General features: G+C 50.5%; 1 protein-coding gene across 47 annotated transcripts in view; it reads left to right on the forward strand.

Annotated features, from left to right (window-relative positions):
- The window catches only part of TACC2 (transforming acidic coiled-coil containing protein 2), a 234,989-nt gene that overhangs the window by 65,643 nt on the left and 154,064 nt on the right, over positions 1-15,282 (forward strand). For all 47 annotated transcript variants that reach the window (XM_086377942.1, XM_086377954.1, XM_086377967.1 and 44 more), the window contains 2 exons: positions 7,213-12,474; positions 13,037-13,150. In XM_086377942.1, the coding sequence (XP_086234068.1) occupies positions 7,213-12,474; positions 13,037-13,150 (5,376 nt within the window). The remainder of the gene's footprint in view (positions 1-7,212; positions 12,475-13,036; positions 13,151-15,282) is intronic.

The following is a 15,282-nucleotide window of genomic DNA, read 5'->3' on the forward strand; positions in this document are numbered from 1 at the left end:
GCTAGGGACCACACAATTGGGTCAGCCCCACGTGAGGAGTGCTGAGAAAAATCGACGACAAGACAGTTTTTTAACTTTCTTTGGAATTCAGTTGCCTGTACCCACCTCCATTATGCTGGATAATTGAGTTCGTGAGTGTGCCAACACATTGACCTTTCAGTTCAGTTCAGTTCAGTTGCTCAATTGTGTCCGACTCTTTGCAACCCCATGGACTGCAGCACGCCAGGTCTCCCTGTCCATCACCAGCTCCCGGAATTTACTCACACTCATTTCCATTGAGTCGGTGATGCCATCCAACCATCTCATCCTCTGTTGTCCCCTTCTCCTCCCGCCTTCAGTCTTTCCCAGCATCAGGGTCTTTTCAAATGAGTCAGTTCTTCGCATTGGATAATGGAGTCTCATGAGTGTGCCAACACCTTGACCTTAAAGTCATATAAAAGTTCACGTGGCAAAGTGTAGGCTAAATATTAAGAATGCTTTGGTATTTTATTCACTTGCACATACCCGTTTCTCCCCAATAACGTTTTAGACCCTACCAATATTTTCCTTTCATCTATTGCTTGAATTGCCCTAGCATTGTGGTCTTTCTTTTTTCTAACACAGAATGAGCACAGAAAAGAGTTAAAACTGCATTTAAAATATACAGTTGAGTCTGATGGGGTTGCCAAGGTCAGCAGCTCCCTGGCATCCATGTAGGGAGTGTTGTTCGGACAAGTTAGGACCGAGAATGTGGATCGGACCTAATTTGCTAGGATCACAAAGAAGTTGCTGAAGAGGTGCCTTTCTCTGAAATACCATGTTATGGTTGTTAAAGCATGGCGGTTGTCATTGCCTTATTAACTTGAGAGTTCTTTGCACAGATCACTCAGAATGTAAATTGCTTCTCTGAAGTCTCTGGAATGGTGATCCATATCCACAGTGCAAGAGTCAACCTAAGTGAGCAGTTATGGTGTCAGTTAAAAAAATTTTTTTTCTTCACTTATCTATTCATCCCATTGTCAACTGAAAAAAAAAAAAAAAAGAAGAAGCACAATGTGAGAGTTGTGAGTTAAGTTTTATTGGGGGCAAAATGAGGGCTATAGACTGGGAGACAGCATTTCAGAGAACTCTGAGGAACTGCTCCAAAGAGGTGGGGCGAAAGTCAGTGTTACATATGATTTCAGTGAAGTGGGTACGTGCAGTCAAGCACAGATCTTGGTAGAAGCTTGCTGCTAGTCATGAGAAGATGTCTCCATTAATGATTTTAGTCCTTTTCTAGATATGTGAGTGAAAAAACTTGTTTAAAGTTCAACATTCAAAAAACAAATATCATGGCATCAGGTCTCATTGATGGGGAAAAAGTGGAAACAATTGCAGATTTTATTTTCTTGGGCTCCAAAATCACTGCAGACGGTGACTGCAGCCACAAAATTAAAAGGAACTTGTTCCTTGGAAGGAAAGCTACAACAAACCTAGATGACATATTGAAAAGCAGAGACGTTACTTTGCTGACAAAGGCCTGTATAGTCAAAACTATGGTTTTTCCAGTAGTCAGGTACGGACGTGAGAGCTGGACAATAAAAAAGGCTCAGAGCTGAAGAATTAATGCTTTTGAACTGTGGTGTTGAAGAAGACTCTTGAGAGTGCCTTGGACTGCAAGGAGATCAAACCAGTCAATCCTAAAGGAAATCCATCCTGGATATTCATTGGAAGGGCTGATGCTGAAGTTGAAACTCCAATACTTTGGCCACCTGATGCGAAGAGCTGACTCACTGGAAAAGACCCTGATGCTGGGAAAGATTGAAGGCAGGAGGAGAAGGGGATTACAGAGGATGAGATGGTTGGATGGCATCACCAACTCGATGGACATGAGTTTGAGCAAGCTCAGGGAGATAGTGAAGGACAGGGAAGACTGGAGTGCTGAGTCCATGGGGTCGCAAAGAGTTAGACATGACTGAGCGACTGAAAAACAACAGCCTAACCATCCATCCATCCATTCATGCACCCATCCATCCATCCATCCACTGACACATTCATATATTCAGTGTTTGCTATATGCCAAGCACCAGAGACATAATACTTAAAAGAGGCAAGACCCAGTCTCCATCATACTCCAGAGGGAGGAATGGTCATCCTTCTTAATGGTAGCCGTGACTACTGCCCTCACTCGGTGGGGCTGTCGAAGGAGATCTGATCCCAGAGGCCAGGCCAGGGAGGCTTCATTGAGAAGTGGAGATTGGGTCTGAGATTCTCAGGGAGAAGCAGGAGCGCTCCAGCTCCAGGAAGATGCAGGGATGGGGAGCTCTGTGTGGGATGCTGCGGGAAAGGCAGGCTGGGGGCACAGATGACTGCAAACTGAAGTCATCACCGGAGGGTCTTCCCACGAGGGTGACAGGATCAGGCTTTCGTGTCTAAGCTGTAGTTCTGGCTGCAGCCTGGAGAACAGAGTGCAGGGCCCGGAGTGGGTGGGAGAAGAGTTTGCTGCCCTGGCCCAGGAGAGGCGAGGCCAGCAAGAATGAGGCAGCCAGAGGCGGCGGGAGCCTGGAGCCAGGCAGGGCTTGGTCTCACTTTGTACCAGGAGTTCTGCGTGCGACCCGGGTCTGGTCTGGAAGCTCTGTGTGGATATTTTTTCATTTGTGCATTGAGGGGTGGGGCGACATCCACTCTGCTGGCTACTGTGTGGATTAAATGTCATCAGAACTGAAAAGTGCTTAGCGTGGGCTTGGCCTTAGTAAATACTCAGGATGTGGCAGTTGTCCATCTTGGCGATTTTGCTTTATGGTTTTGCTGGTTCCCTTGAAGCCTGGTAGTGCAGAGACCATGTTTGTTTTTCCCCCAGCCAGTCTCCTTCCTCTTCTCAAGCATTCCTAGTTGGCTTGAGTGTGCGTCTTCGGAACTACGCCTTAGGAACCCATCTGGATGTGATTGTCTCCGGCTCGGGTGGTGGGGAGGGCCTTCTCTGCATCTTCATCATCTGCTCAGCCCTTTGCTGCAGCAAATCAGCCCTCCTCCCAGGTCTCTGCACTCCGTGCCTCTCCCTTTGTTGGCGGGGGCATCAGGGCTGCACCGGGGCGGCTGTGGTCTGTATGCTGTGCCCTCCTCAGCTCAAAGGCAGTGCCCCCTCCCTTTGGGCTGAGAGCCTTGCATTTAGAACACACTGCCCAGCCCATAAAAGCTTGCCTTTAGATTCTGAGCTGAACCTCCATCCTACACGTATTTTATTCCATCTTGAAGCACAGAAGGACATTGTGCAAGCTCCAATTAATACAGGGCCCTTTCAAAATACTTTGTAGAATTTTTCCTGTCCTTGGGCAAATCTCCTCCTGGTGAGTGACTTTAATCTGGTTTAAAAATTGGCTTCTGATGGGCAGTCACGGAGATTACAGGTGCTTAGTTCAGGTGAATGAGAGCCAAGACTGGGTCATTATTTTGAAGGGAGTCGGTGTTCACACTCTGGGGGATGTATTCCTGGTTGCTCTCTTATAAGACCTGCAGGTCTTCAGGGTGCCCCAGTGGAGTGAATTTATCATCCTGTCCCCAGAAGATCATGACTTCAGGCAGCCTGAAGGGAAGTCACACACTCTCCTGAGTTGGCCACTGCTCTCAGAGGCATATCAGTAAAGCCGCTTTGTTCTTTTGTTGCCAGCGCAGAGGGAGCTGTGTTCTATGCTTCTTGAACAAGCAGACATCAGTAGGAATGCTTCATTTCTGAATTACATGCTATTAATCTCATTAGCTACTGAACCATTTGACCCCCTGCCTAATGAGTGGAACATAATTAAGCATAAAGTGCCTATTAAAAGGAAAATAGGTTCACAAGTACAGAGTTGCTAGTTCTGGAACAATCCATTGAATTTCAGAAATCCTGCTCTGCAGAGGTCAAGTCAAGGAATCTTACCTGCAATTCTAGGGGTTTCACCCCTGTCCATCAGCACAAGGCCAGGACTCTCCATGGGCACATCTGTCATAATGACCACTTGAGAATTGGAGGGATTCATGTAACTTAACCCTCTTTAGTTTTCTCTTCTTTGCTCTTGTGAGCCCTGTTTTTTGTCTGAAAATGCTAATCTCGTTGAGATAGTAGCCAACTCTCTCTCGGGTCCATCTGAGATATTTTCAGTGTCATATGTGCAGAGGCATTACTTTACCATTAAGGTCCGTCTAGTCAAAGCTGTGGTTTTTCCAGTAGTCATGTATGGATGTGAGAGTTGGACTATGAAGAAAGCCGAGTGCCAAAGAATTGTTGCTTTTGAACTGTGCTGTTGGAGAAGACTCTTGAGAGTGCTTTGGACTGCAAGGAGGTTCAACCAGTCCATCCTAAAGGTGATCAGTCCTGAATATTCATTGGAAGGACTGATGTTGAAGCTGAAACTCCAGTACTTTGGCCACCTGCTGCGACGAGCTGACTCATTTGAAAATACCCTGATGCTGGGAAAGATTGAGGGCAGGAGGGGAAGGGGACGACAGAGGATGAGATGGTTGGATGGCACCACCAACACAATAGCCAAGAGTTTGAGTAAGCTCTGGGAGTTGGTGATGGACAGGGAAGCCTGGTGTGCTGCAGTCCATGGAATCTCAAAGAATCAGACATGACTGAGCAACTGAACTGATACTGAACTGATGTGCAGAGATGGGCATTAAATCAGGATGACTGGTGTAGTAACACCTGAACACACCTCCTCCGAGGTTGTCATGTGATGTCATGTATAATTCATAGGTGAGGGGCTTGGTGAGAGGCTAGAATGGAGTCAAGTAAAGAGCCTCTTGCCTTCTGTCCCAGTTCATTCAGGCTGCTATAAAAATGACATAGACTGGATGGCCTAGCCAACAGGCACATGTTGCTTGTGATTCTGGAGGCTAGAAATCTAATATCAAGGTGCCAGCAGATTTCAAATCTGGTGAGGACCCACTTCCTAGTTTGTAGGTGGATGCCTTCTCTGGGAGTCCTCACATGGCAAAAGGGTCAAGGGAATTCTCTGGGGATCTCTTTTCAATTCAGTTCAGTTGCTCAGTCATGTCTGACTCTTTGCAATCCTATGAACCATAGCACACCAGGCCTCCCTGTCCATCACCAACTGCCAGAGTCCACCCAAACCTGTGTCCATTGAGTCGGTGATGCCATCCAACCATCTCATCCTCTGTCGTCCCCTTCTCCTCCTGCCCCCAATCTTTCCCAGCATCTCTTTTATAAGGGCACTAATCCCTTCATGGGGGCTCCATCCTCATGACTTAATCACCTTCCAAAGACCCTCCTTTCCTAATACCATTGAGAGGGTTAATAGGTAGGAAGGCCAGAGGTCCCCAAGTGGCGGGAGGAAATAAATTGCAAGTGGCAGACATTTCCCCCCCCCTTCTCTGTTGAGGACACCTGGTTCTGCCTGAACTTAACTTTTTCAAACCTTGAGATAACCAATACATTTTTCTTATAGAAGTGTTTTTCTTGAGCTATGTTAATGCAACTATGTACTTGCTTTAAAATTTGCCTTTCTTCAAACCAGTTCACCTAAGATGAACTTTTTTTTTTTTTTCTTTTCTCAGACCTTGGGCTGATGATGGCTCAACAAACCAATATTCATGTCAGTTGTTTTATGGCCAGGGATAACACACTTTGTGCCATTCTATCTCAGAAATGCATAATGTGGGAGAGGGGCCTGGTATAACTCCCTCAGCCTTGAGGTGTCTCTCTTGTCCGATTAACAGCTTGCTAACAGACATAAAACATCTTGCTGAAAACTAGCAAGCAGGCACTCTTTCTGTCCCTTTCTGATGTCTATGTCAGAAGTTTTCCCTATCTCTATTGCGCTTTTATAATAAAACCTTGCTACACAAAAGCTCCTTGTAGTCAAGCCTCGTCTCTGGCCCCGGACTGAATTCTCCTTTGGAGGCCACGAATCCCAGTGTAGCACGTGGCTTGCAACCTCAGCCTTTCACCATCATCTTGGGGATCAGTTTTCAACATATGAATTTTGGGGGACACAAACATTCAGTCTCCCTTCTTAAAAGTTTTTGCTTTCGGAGGCATAGAATGAATAAGAAGATCATGATCCGTCAGATTCAAGCTTAACCCCTCTGTTCTCAGGATTCTTCTCTGCAAAATGACAGTAGTAATATGCACCTTGCAAGGCTATTGGTAGGGTTAAATGAGATAATCCATGTAAAGCACTGATGTTCAGGAAATTTCGTCCATTAGTATTTTCCCAGCTTTTCATTTGGACAATTTGAGACCTTAAAAATGTTGAAAGGATAGTAGTATAATATCCAATATACCCATTGCAGCAGTTTATTCACAGTGCCATAGAGAAACCCACAGACTGGGTAGCTTCAGCAACAGAATTTTGTTTTTTCACAGTTGCAGAGGCTGGAATTCCAAGGTTAGGGTGCTGGCAGAGGTGGCTTCTGGTGAGACCTTTCTTCTTGGTTTGCAGATGGTACCTTCCTGCTGGGTCTGCTATGGCCTCTTTGTATGAGTAACTCCTGGTATCCCCCTTCTTCTTACAGGGACTTCAGTTCTCCTAGATTAGCGCCCCACTCTTATGACCTCACTTAAATTTAATTACCTCCTTAAAGGCCCTATGTCCACATATACAGTCACATTATGGATTAAAACTTCAATATGGATTTTCAGGGGGACACAGTTCAGTCCATAATTGCTGTTTTTGTTCAGTCACTAAGTCACATCCAACTCTTTGTGACCTCACAGCATGCCAGGCAGGCTTCCGTATCCTTCACTATCTCCCAGACTGCTCAAACTCCTGTCCATTGAGTTGATGATGCCATCCAACCATCTCATTCTCTGTCCTTCCCTTCTCCTCCTGTTTTCAATCTTTCCCAGCATCAGGGTCTTTTCCAGTGAGTCGGCTCTTTGCATCAGGTGACCAAAGTATTGGAGCTTCAGCTTTAGTATCAGTCCTTCCAGTGAATATTCAGGGTTGATTTCCTTTAGGATTGATTGGTTTGATCTCCTTGGTATTTAATTTCCCTATTCACTACTGACCAGCATGGAAAACCTCAGACTGAATGTTTGAGATTCTCTGCATTGATTTTTGGAGAAAGTCATGGTTATGGGCATGGTGGGATGGGGAGGGGACTCTCTTCATGGGGAGGATGAGCCGCATGAGGATGGTGTGTTACGTCCTCTCGTGGGAGAGGGGCGGGGTGATTCTGCCTGTGCTTTACTCTCTCCTTGCCATCCATGAGAACTGATGAAACATTACATGTTTTCATTGTTGGCAGCATCTGGCATGGAGGTTCCAGCTCTGCTTCTGAAGGTGCTGCCAGTCCAGACCCCTGCCTCGTGTCTCCAGAGGTGACTGAGCCGAGAGAGCACCCACAGGCAGCCAGGGGCCCAGAAGATTCTCCACGTCCCAGCGCACCGGAGCCCCAGGAGCGGGAGAGTCCCTCGTCCTCCATGCGCTTTGCCGAGGGCCCCCTAGAAGGTTCCTTGGCAAGCCCAGAAGGGGAACCTGAAAGTTGGCCCCTCATTCAACACCCTCAGAGGGAACTTTCTCCAAATGGCCCAGGAGAGGCCCCGGCAGCCTCGGTCCCTCAGGACGACAACTTGACTCAGTGCAAGGTGGTTTCTGTCATCCCCAGTGCCGGAGGAGAGACAGGCTCGAAGGAAGAAGAAGGGCAGAGACTGTCTTCCTCCAGCTCCACTGACCAGTTGGCAGGAATTCCACCAACTGCTCCTCCAGAGCCGATGAAGGTGCAGCTGCGTGGAGAGGATGCCCGGCCTGGTGATTTCGAGTCCCAAGGGCAAGAGGCTGCAGCTGGCTTACCATGGCCAGAGTCCTGGCAGGGAGCCCCCAAGGCCCCTGCCGCCCAACTAGGCCAGGAGAGTTCAGCCAGCCTGGAGGAGCCTCCCCTAAAACCCGAGACCTCAACCTCACAAGAGCCAGCCCCCGAATGCCCAGTGGAGGGGCCACCTCAGGATTTTACCGATGATGCGGGATTCCTTGGGGCCTGCCCTCCCACTGGGACCAGTTCAGGGGCCGCCCAAGAAGCCAAAGCAAAGGCCGATTTCCAGGAAAGCTGCCAGCAGCCAATGGGAGCACTCCCGCCCACAGGGCTGCCCTGGGATTCACCGGGTGCTGCCCTGGCGCTGGGGGACAAGGGCTCTTGGGAGGAGACTCTGGGTGCCCCTGATGCTCTGGGTCACTCACAGACCGGGAGCCAAGATGCTGAGCCCGGTCAAGTCACTGGGGCGGTGACAGGTGACCAGTCCGAGGGAATTTTGTTCATGAGCTCTGAGCCTGCCCCACACACCGCAACCAAGGATATGGGTCCAGCTTCAAGCCTCCCCTCCCAGCCAGCTGCTCTGGCCTCCATGGCTGCAGAACAAGCCAGGGAGATGGTTTCCGTGGCTGAGGTGCCTGTTCTCACAGATCCGGCTACAGAGTGGGCAGAAGCAGGGTTGTCAGGACTGGAGAAGCAAGCATCAGACCTCAGAGGAGAAGGAGAGGGTCTGGAAGGAGGCCCCAGCGAGATTCCTGCTCCTGTTCCCCTGGAGGAGAGGGCAGAGCTTGGGAATAGGGAGCTAAGCCATGAAGTCCAACCAGAGGTTCCAGCTCTCCCTGCTCCCAGTGCATCAGATGAGAGTGCCAGCAAGTCACCAGGGCTGAAGGATGAAGCTGAGCCCCGCGAAGGCCCAGCTGTGGCTAATGAGGAAAGCAGAGTCTCTGGGGCTGATCCTAGAGGACAGGGAGCAGCCCCAGGGCCCCTTGATGGTGCAGATCCTGGGAATCTACAGGCAGAGCAACCCGAGGCCTGGGACTGCAAGCCTGACCCAGAGGTGGACAAGGACAAGGTTTCACAGCTGACTGGAGATGAGGAGAGCCAAGGCCTTCCGAACACAGTCCTAGCACAGCCACTCGGAGAGGAGATCCCCGGGCACGTGGACAGGTCTGACTCTCCCTCAGAAGATGCAGCTTGGAACGTGGTGGCCCGTGGGATGATGGGAGAATCTCAAGTGGACCACGTGTCGGGCTCACTGCACCAGCTCCCTGAACAGCATCCCAGCCCACCCTCAGGGCCAGAAGGAGCTGGTGAACGTGTTCTTCCTGGGGGAGCCATCTGGGTGGGGCCGGGACTGCAGACCAAATGTCCCGACACCCTTCAGGACGTGGAGGGACTGGGAAGAATGGACTCTCTTCCTGCTTTAGAATCTGAGAAATCGGATTTCCTGTCGGCTCCTGCTCCAGAGGTCGTCCCCAAAGCCCAGGAGGCGGAGAGCATGCCTGAAATAAAGTCGGGGAGCCACCCATCCGCACAGAGGCCCGGCCGTGGGGAGGGGGAGGGCTCGCTGACATCTCCCTACCCTCGTGGGCTGGGGCGTGACACAGCTGGACAGGAAGTCCACGCCGATGGGCCCCCTCCCCCCGAGAAGGAGAACTGGGCAGTGGACTGCAGGCTCACGATGCTCAGCCTGGAGCAGGATCGGCAGGGAAACCTATCCCCCCCGGGCAACAGCAGTATAGAAGCGACTGCATCCGAGAGGCCCTTGCTGTGTCCTGAGAACCATCTCCAAACATCCCAGACACACCCAGAAGCGTCGGTCTTCGATATGCTCAGGGAGACATCCCAAGGGTGCGAAAGCAAGGAAGAGACTTATCCAGGTGATACGGATTTTAAGAACCTGGGTGCTGATTCTCCGCAAATCCACATACCCGTGGGACCGCGGGAAGATGTGAACTTGTCCACTCATGGAGGAAAGCAACAGGCTTCTGAAATGGAACTTCCAAGTGAGCTCCCCAAAGGCAGTCTGTCTGATGCTCCGAGTTTACCTCCCAGGGACACAGTTCCGGAGAATCCTACGACTGCGAAGTCGCAGTTGTCAGCACCCATGAAGCCTGAGTTGCCTGCACTCAAGGAGAAGGGGCAAGAGGGAGAATGCAGCAGCAGTCAGCCGTCCAGGAGCTCATCTCCTGCAGCAGACACTTTCCAAGACCCTTCTCTTGTAGGTAGCTTGAGCAGAGAGGAATATAGCTGTGCTGGGCAGGGGCCAAACGAGTCCCAACAGGAGCTGGTTGATGGGCTGAACGCCGGCAGCCAGCATGAAGAAGCATGTCTTGAGGACGCAGGCATTTCAGGAGCAGCTGACGCTTGGCCCCAGCTCCAGAACTTGGGCAAGACAGAGAAGGCAAGTGGAAACACCGTGGGGGCCCCGCCTTGTCGGCCTGACTCAGTAGCTCTCCTGGAGGCAGCTCACAGCCAGCCGGTTCCAGCACCTGCCAGCCCCCGAGCCACACCCTCCCAGGATGCCCCAGTGAGAGAGGCAGGTGAAGAAACCCAGGAGGGCGGGCAGCAACCGGGGTTGGTCCCACAGAAGGAAATGGAGCACCTCACTGCCTCGGATGCAGAGGTCCCGGAGCTTTCTGGAATTTTCCCATCAGCCAAGGATCAAGGTGTGGATGGTGCTGAGACTTGTGGGAAGGCAGACAGAGGAGTCCTGGGGATGTGGCAGGCTCTGGGGGAGCCAGGCTCCCTCCAAATAGAGCAGCGCTCCTCCCCTGGGGAGGAAGCCTCTACCTCTACTCTAGGTGAGCAGCCCTCGGCCAGCAGCCAGGATGCCTGGCCACTAGCTAGGGAGCTGGCTGAGAGTCCCAGGAGCGTGGCAGATCTTTCTGCAGTGCAGGTTGTCCCCGACCCAAAGAGGCTCCTGCCTTCTGGACCCCCGCAGGAGGCTGCCCCTGGTACTCCTTACCTGCACATCGAAGGTGCTGCCAGGAAAGGGCTGGAAGACAGTGTCGTGAAAGCTGTTTCACCCCAAGGCCCCGGAGCCCCTGGGGAAAGCCCTTGTTCCGCTCGGGAGCCCCTGCTTGCCTCGGAAAAGGCGTCCTCCAGGGAGGGCTCTGCTGAGTCCTCCTTGCAAGCAGGAGCTGCAGGTGAGGGAATCTCTGCAGCACCAGTCAGCCTTGGAAGCTCCAAAGCTGCAACCTCGGAGGGTCCTGTGGACTCTGTGCCCTACCTGGACAGGATGCCATTTCTGGCCAAGGGTAAGGAGACCACGGGGGAGGAGAAATGGTCAGGAGCTCCTGGTGCAAGTGCTGAGCCCAGTGAAATTCCAGCATGCCCCGGCAGTGAGGAGAGCAAGGCAGGGGAAGCAGCCAGAGAGACCGAGGGCAGCAGGGAGAGGATGCTAGAGCCTTCCAAGGACCCCAGGCAGGGAGCATCAGCTGGTGTAGACGCAAGCTGCAGGCAGACTGGGATGCTTTCTGGGTTGCCTGATTTCAGGGAGCACATCACCAAGATCTTCGAGACGTCTGTGCTTGGAGCCCTGGCCGCCGATTGGCCCCAGAGCACAAAGGGAGAAAAGGCGGGAGCCAGGAAGAGGGTGATGGGCAAGGGCCTCATGGTGCCAAGCCCAGAGAAGCTTCCAGATGGGACTCAAAGAGTGGCCATCGCCCCTCTCCCCACCCTTCCCACTGGTCTCTGGGTGGACTCAAAGGAAAGGAAGCAAGAGCTGGCTATAGAGGCTGAGATTTCTCATCTGGGTCCCCAGGATCCAGCTCCAGGAAAGCTGCCCGGGCTGGCCTGGCTGGCCGCAGAGCACACCCTGCCGGGCGCCAGTGAGGAGAAGGAAATAAGCGAGGCCCCGCAGATGCTGGCAGACAGCAAGAAGCCGGAGGGGGCCGGGGAAGGCTGGTGGCCTGGACCTGGAGGAGGCCAGGCCCATTCACAGCAGGCAGGTGGCCCGCAGGAAGCAGCTTCAGGTCTGTCTGCACAGGCAGCTTCTCCAGAGATTTCCGGGGCTGAGTTGCAGGTGGCTCCCCAGAGCCGCGGAGAAGGGGACTCTGGTCCAGATGACAGCATTCCTTCTGGAAAACAGAGCCAGGAAACAGCCGGCCAGGACAGTCAACCCAGAGAAGATTGTCCCCGGGGCTCTTCTCACCCCAGGGCTCTGGGTGATACGCCAGGATCCACCTCTGCCCAGGGAGCATCTCCCCACAGGGATGTCCCACCTCTGCCCGAGGCCATCGGTGAGCCCTGCACCCCAGACCCACTTGGGGGTGAGAGGAGGCGTGCAGGTGCAGCTGGCATCTCGGGAACACAAGATGCCCTGGGCACCCAGGGCACCCCGGAGCCCCCAGCTGGGGAAGTAGCAGAGAATCCGCTGGAGCCCGGCTTGGAAGCCGGAGCTGCTGGGGAAGCAGAGGGTGACGTCACTTTGAGCACAGCTGGGACCTGGGCATGTGTGTCTGAGGACCTGCCTGAAACAGGTACTACGAGAATGTTCTCTGGTGCGGCTGCTGCCTCGGCTGTGCCAGGAAGCCCTGGGGACCCAGGCTGCTCGGAAGGGGCTCTGAGGATGGATGCTGAAGTTGCCCCAGGAGGGGGCCGCCCAGCCAGGCCCCCACAGGCAGAGGAGCAACCCAGGCCTGAGTTCCCTGCTTTTGCGGAGGACGGGAAGATAGGTGTCTCCTCACCCCCAGAACCTGACGAGACTCGGGACCTGAAGCTGCAAAACCTGGACCCAGAAGCACTGGACGCTGAGAGGTACTTAGAATAAATTCACACGCTAATGCGGGGTCAGCCGTAAAAGTGATTCTCATTTTTAAAAGTCAAAGTGATGAGTGGCTTTAAAGAAGCTTCATTTTTCCGTATCTAATTGTTTAAATTTCCCTACTTACAATCTCTGGATGTGCTGAGAGTCTGAAAACATGTGAGAAATGGTTTGGAGGCGTCTGTTTGGTTTGGAGGAGCTGTCTGTTTAACACATCTTTTTTCCTCTCCTTGTGTTCTTTAATTCTTCTAACTGAAACTGTAAAGCATGAAATATTTACAGGCCAGCAGTGGACTATGGGGTCATAGGTTATGGTCAGTCAGACTCTTTCTGGTGTCCAGATACATTTGTTTTTGAATCTGGATTTATTTAGGCAGAGAGGCCTAAACGATCCCAAAGCATCTCAAAGCCTTTCACTGCCTGAAGCTAATTTTTTTTTTCTAGAGATTTTCATGAAGTAGCCACTTAAAGCTTAAACTGGGAAAAGGGCTTTTCAATAGGACATGGAGAAAAATGCCATTTCTAAGATGTATTGCTTTCTTTACATTATCCCAGAAAGATCCCCAAGGCTGGCCCATCCACGTTACCTTTGGTTCCTGAGAAGGATGCTGCAGACATCACGGACGAGGTTATTTCAGATGATGCCAGCAGTGCGGGAGGAGCAGAAAGGTCAGTGAAAAGGCTTCAGGCTTTGGAGAACCCTGCCTTCCTTTGGCAGAGACATGCTGGATGCTTTGCAAAGGATAGTACTGCTAATGTGTGCGTCTTAATCTAAGAAAGATGCACATAGCCGTTCTGATTCTTTATACAGTGCCTGAGATAACTATGATCTCCATTGCTTATATAAAGGAGGTGTTTTCACATCTGAGCTTTGTTTTTCTTAACATCTTTATTGAGACGTAATTCACATACCATCTCATTTGTTCATTTAAGGTATACAAGTCAGTGGCTTTTAATATATTCACAGAGTTGTGCAGTTCTCAACTCTGTAGTCAATTTTAGAACATTGTCATCCCCTCCAAGAAACCCTGCACCCCTTAGACAACATGCCCCGTATCTCCCAACTCTCCGAGCCTGACACCTCCTAATCTAGGTCATTACCTTTTGAGGTAAACGGGTTCAAGTCTGATTTAATCTTGAGCAGGAATGTCTAATCACCAACAGCAGTCATGCCCCCTAGGGAGGAGGACAATGACAGATGCAACAAGGAATCCCAGACCTTCACACTTTGCAGGGTACCTGCTTGTTCTTTCCTAAGTGAAATGCCACCCGTGGCTGGGCACCAGCTGCTGCTGGGAAATGACATCCTCCAGGGGAGAGGGAGGTGCTTTGGGCATAGACACATACTGAACAAGCTTTGCAGCATCCTTAGCTCTTTGGCTCCTCCAGAGGTGTGTGTGTGTGTGTGTGCGCGCGTGCACACGCTCATGTGAGCGAGGCGGGGTTGGATTTTAAATTAGTACCTGTGGCTAGCCCAGAGTAGCCTACCAAACAGCTGCAGGCATTTTGTAAATGATTTGATGCATATTTTGCACACGCCAAAAGAATGCACGATCACCTGTTTTTCAAGTCTGAGCACTTCCACCCAACTGCCTTGCCTTCCAAACCAGGGCAACTCTCATAACTCTGGGCCAACAGAGTTGCAAGCCCTGTTGCCAAGACAGATGCAGTTTAATCTGCACTGGACACTTGTCTCTGCTGCTGACTTAGTGCAACATTCCCCACAGCTCTTGCTCATATGTATTTTTGACATTCCCAGTAAAAGTGTAGGAATAGATGTCTAACTTGAAAAATCCTCCCCTTCCTCTCCCCACAAATGTTATATTAGCTCTTTCTTCAGTCCCCGGATGTTTTATCATCCTTCCTGGAGAACAAGAAGGTCTTAGGACCAGGCATATAGTAATCCAATAAATATTTCATGACTTGATGTTTTAATCACTTTTAATTTTAAAATTATAATTTCTAAATTAACATTAGATATGTGTAAGGTGTAGAAAAGTATAAGGAAAAAGAGAAAAATCCACAGCCCCACCATCTAATGATTGCTGGTATTTATGATGTTAGTGTGTGCACAAACACACATTATGTTAGGGTAGTTTCATCCACTGTGTTTTTTGTTTTTTCTGTTTAAATTCTCAGAGTCCTTTTTTCCAGCTGCCATCAGAACTCTTTGCAGACATAAATCTTAGTGGCTCAAAGTGTATGACTTATCATAGTTTACAGAGCAGTAGATATTGACCTTAATATAATGGGGGTTCTGTGCACTTTGCTCTGGTTGAAGATTTGTTGGGTGATAGACGTTCAGATTCTCGAATTGTGCCGTTCATTTTGGCAGCCCTGGTCACGTGTGTTCGGAGGTGTGCTGTGAGGGTAAAACGCATCTCAGATGTTGAAGATTTAGTGCTGATAGCTTATGGGGAACGATGTTGGATTTGTGTTCTCCGAAGATTTAGCTTCGGGACCAGGGACCAGGCTTGATCACTCAAGAGCTTTTGTGTAGCAGAGTTTTATTAAAGTATCAAAAGGGACAGAGAAAGTTTCTGACACAGACATCACGAGGAGGACAAAGAGTGTTCCGCTCACTGGTCTTACCAAGGCCTTAAATGCTTTTACCAGACCCACTCCCTCAACATGCGTTTTAAATGAAGATTAGAACTAACAATAGAAAGGTCTTACCAGACCCATTCGCACAACCTACATCTTTTGTTTTATTGTTTAATCATTAGCTCTGGGCTTAAAGAAAATAACATCTTCTGTGACTAAGACTAAGGAATGTAGGGAAAAAAGTTTGTCCTTTTCCC

This window comes from Bos grunniens, chromosome 26 (genome assembly GCF_055505025.1).
Source record: "Bos grunniens cultivar Pamir isolate PY7600 chromosome 26, Bosgru_T2T1.0, whole genome shotgun sequence".
Classification (NCBI taxonomy): Eukaryota; Metazoa; Chordata; class Mammalia; order Artiodactyla; family Bovidae; genus Bos; species Bos grunniens.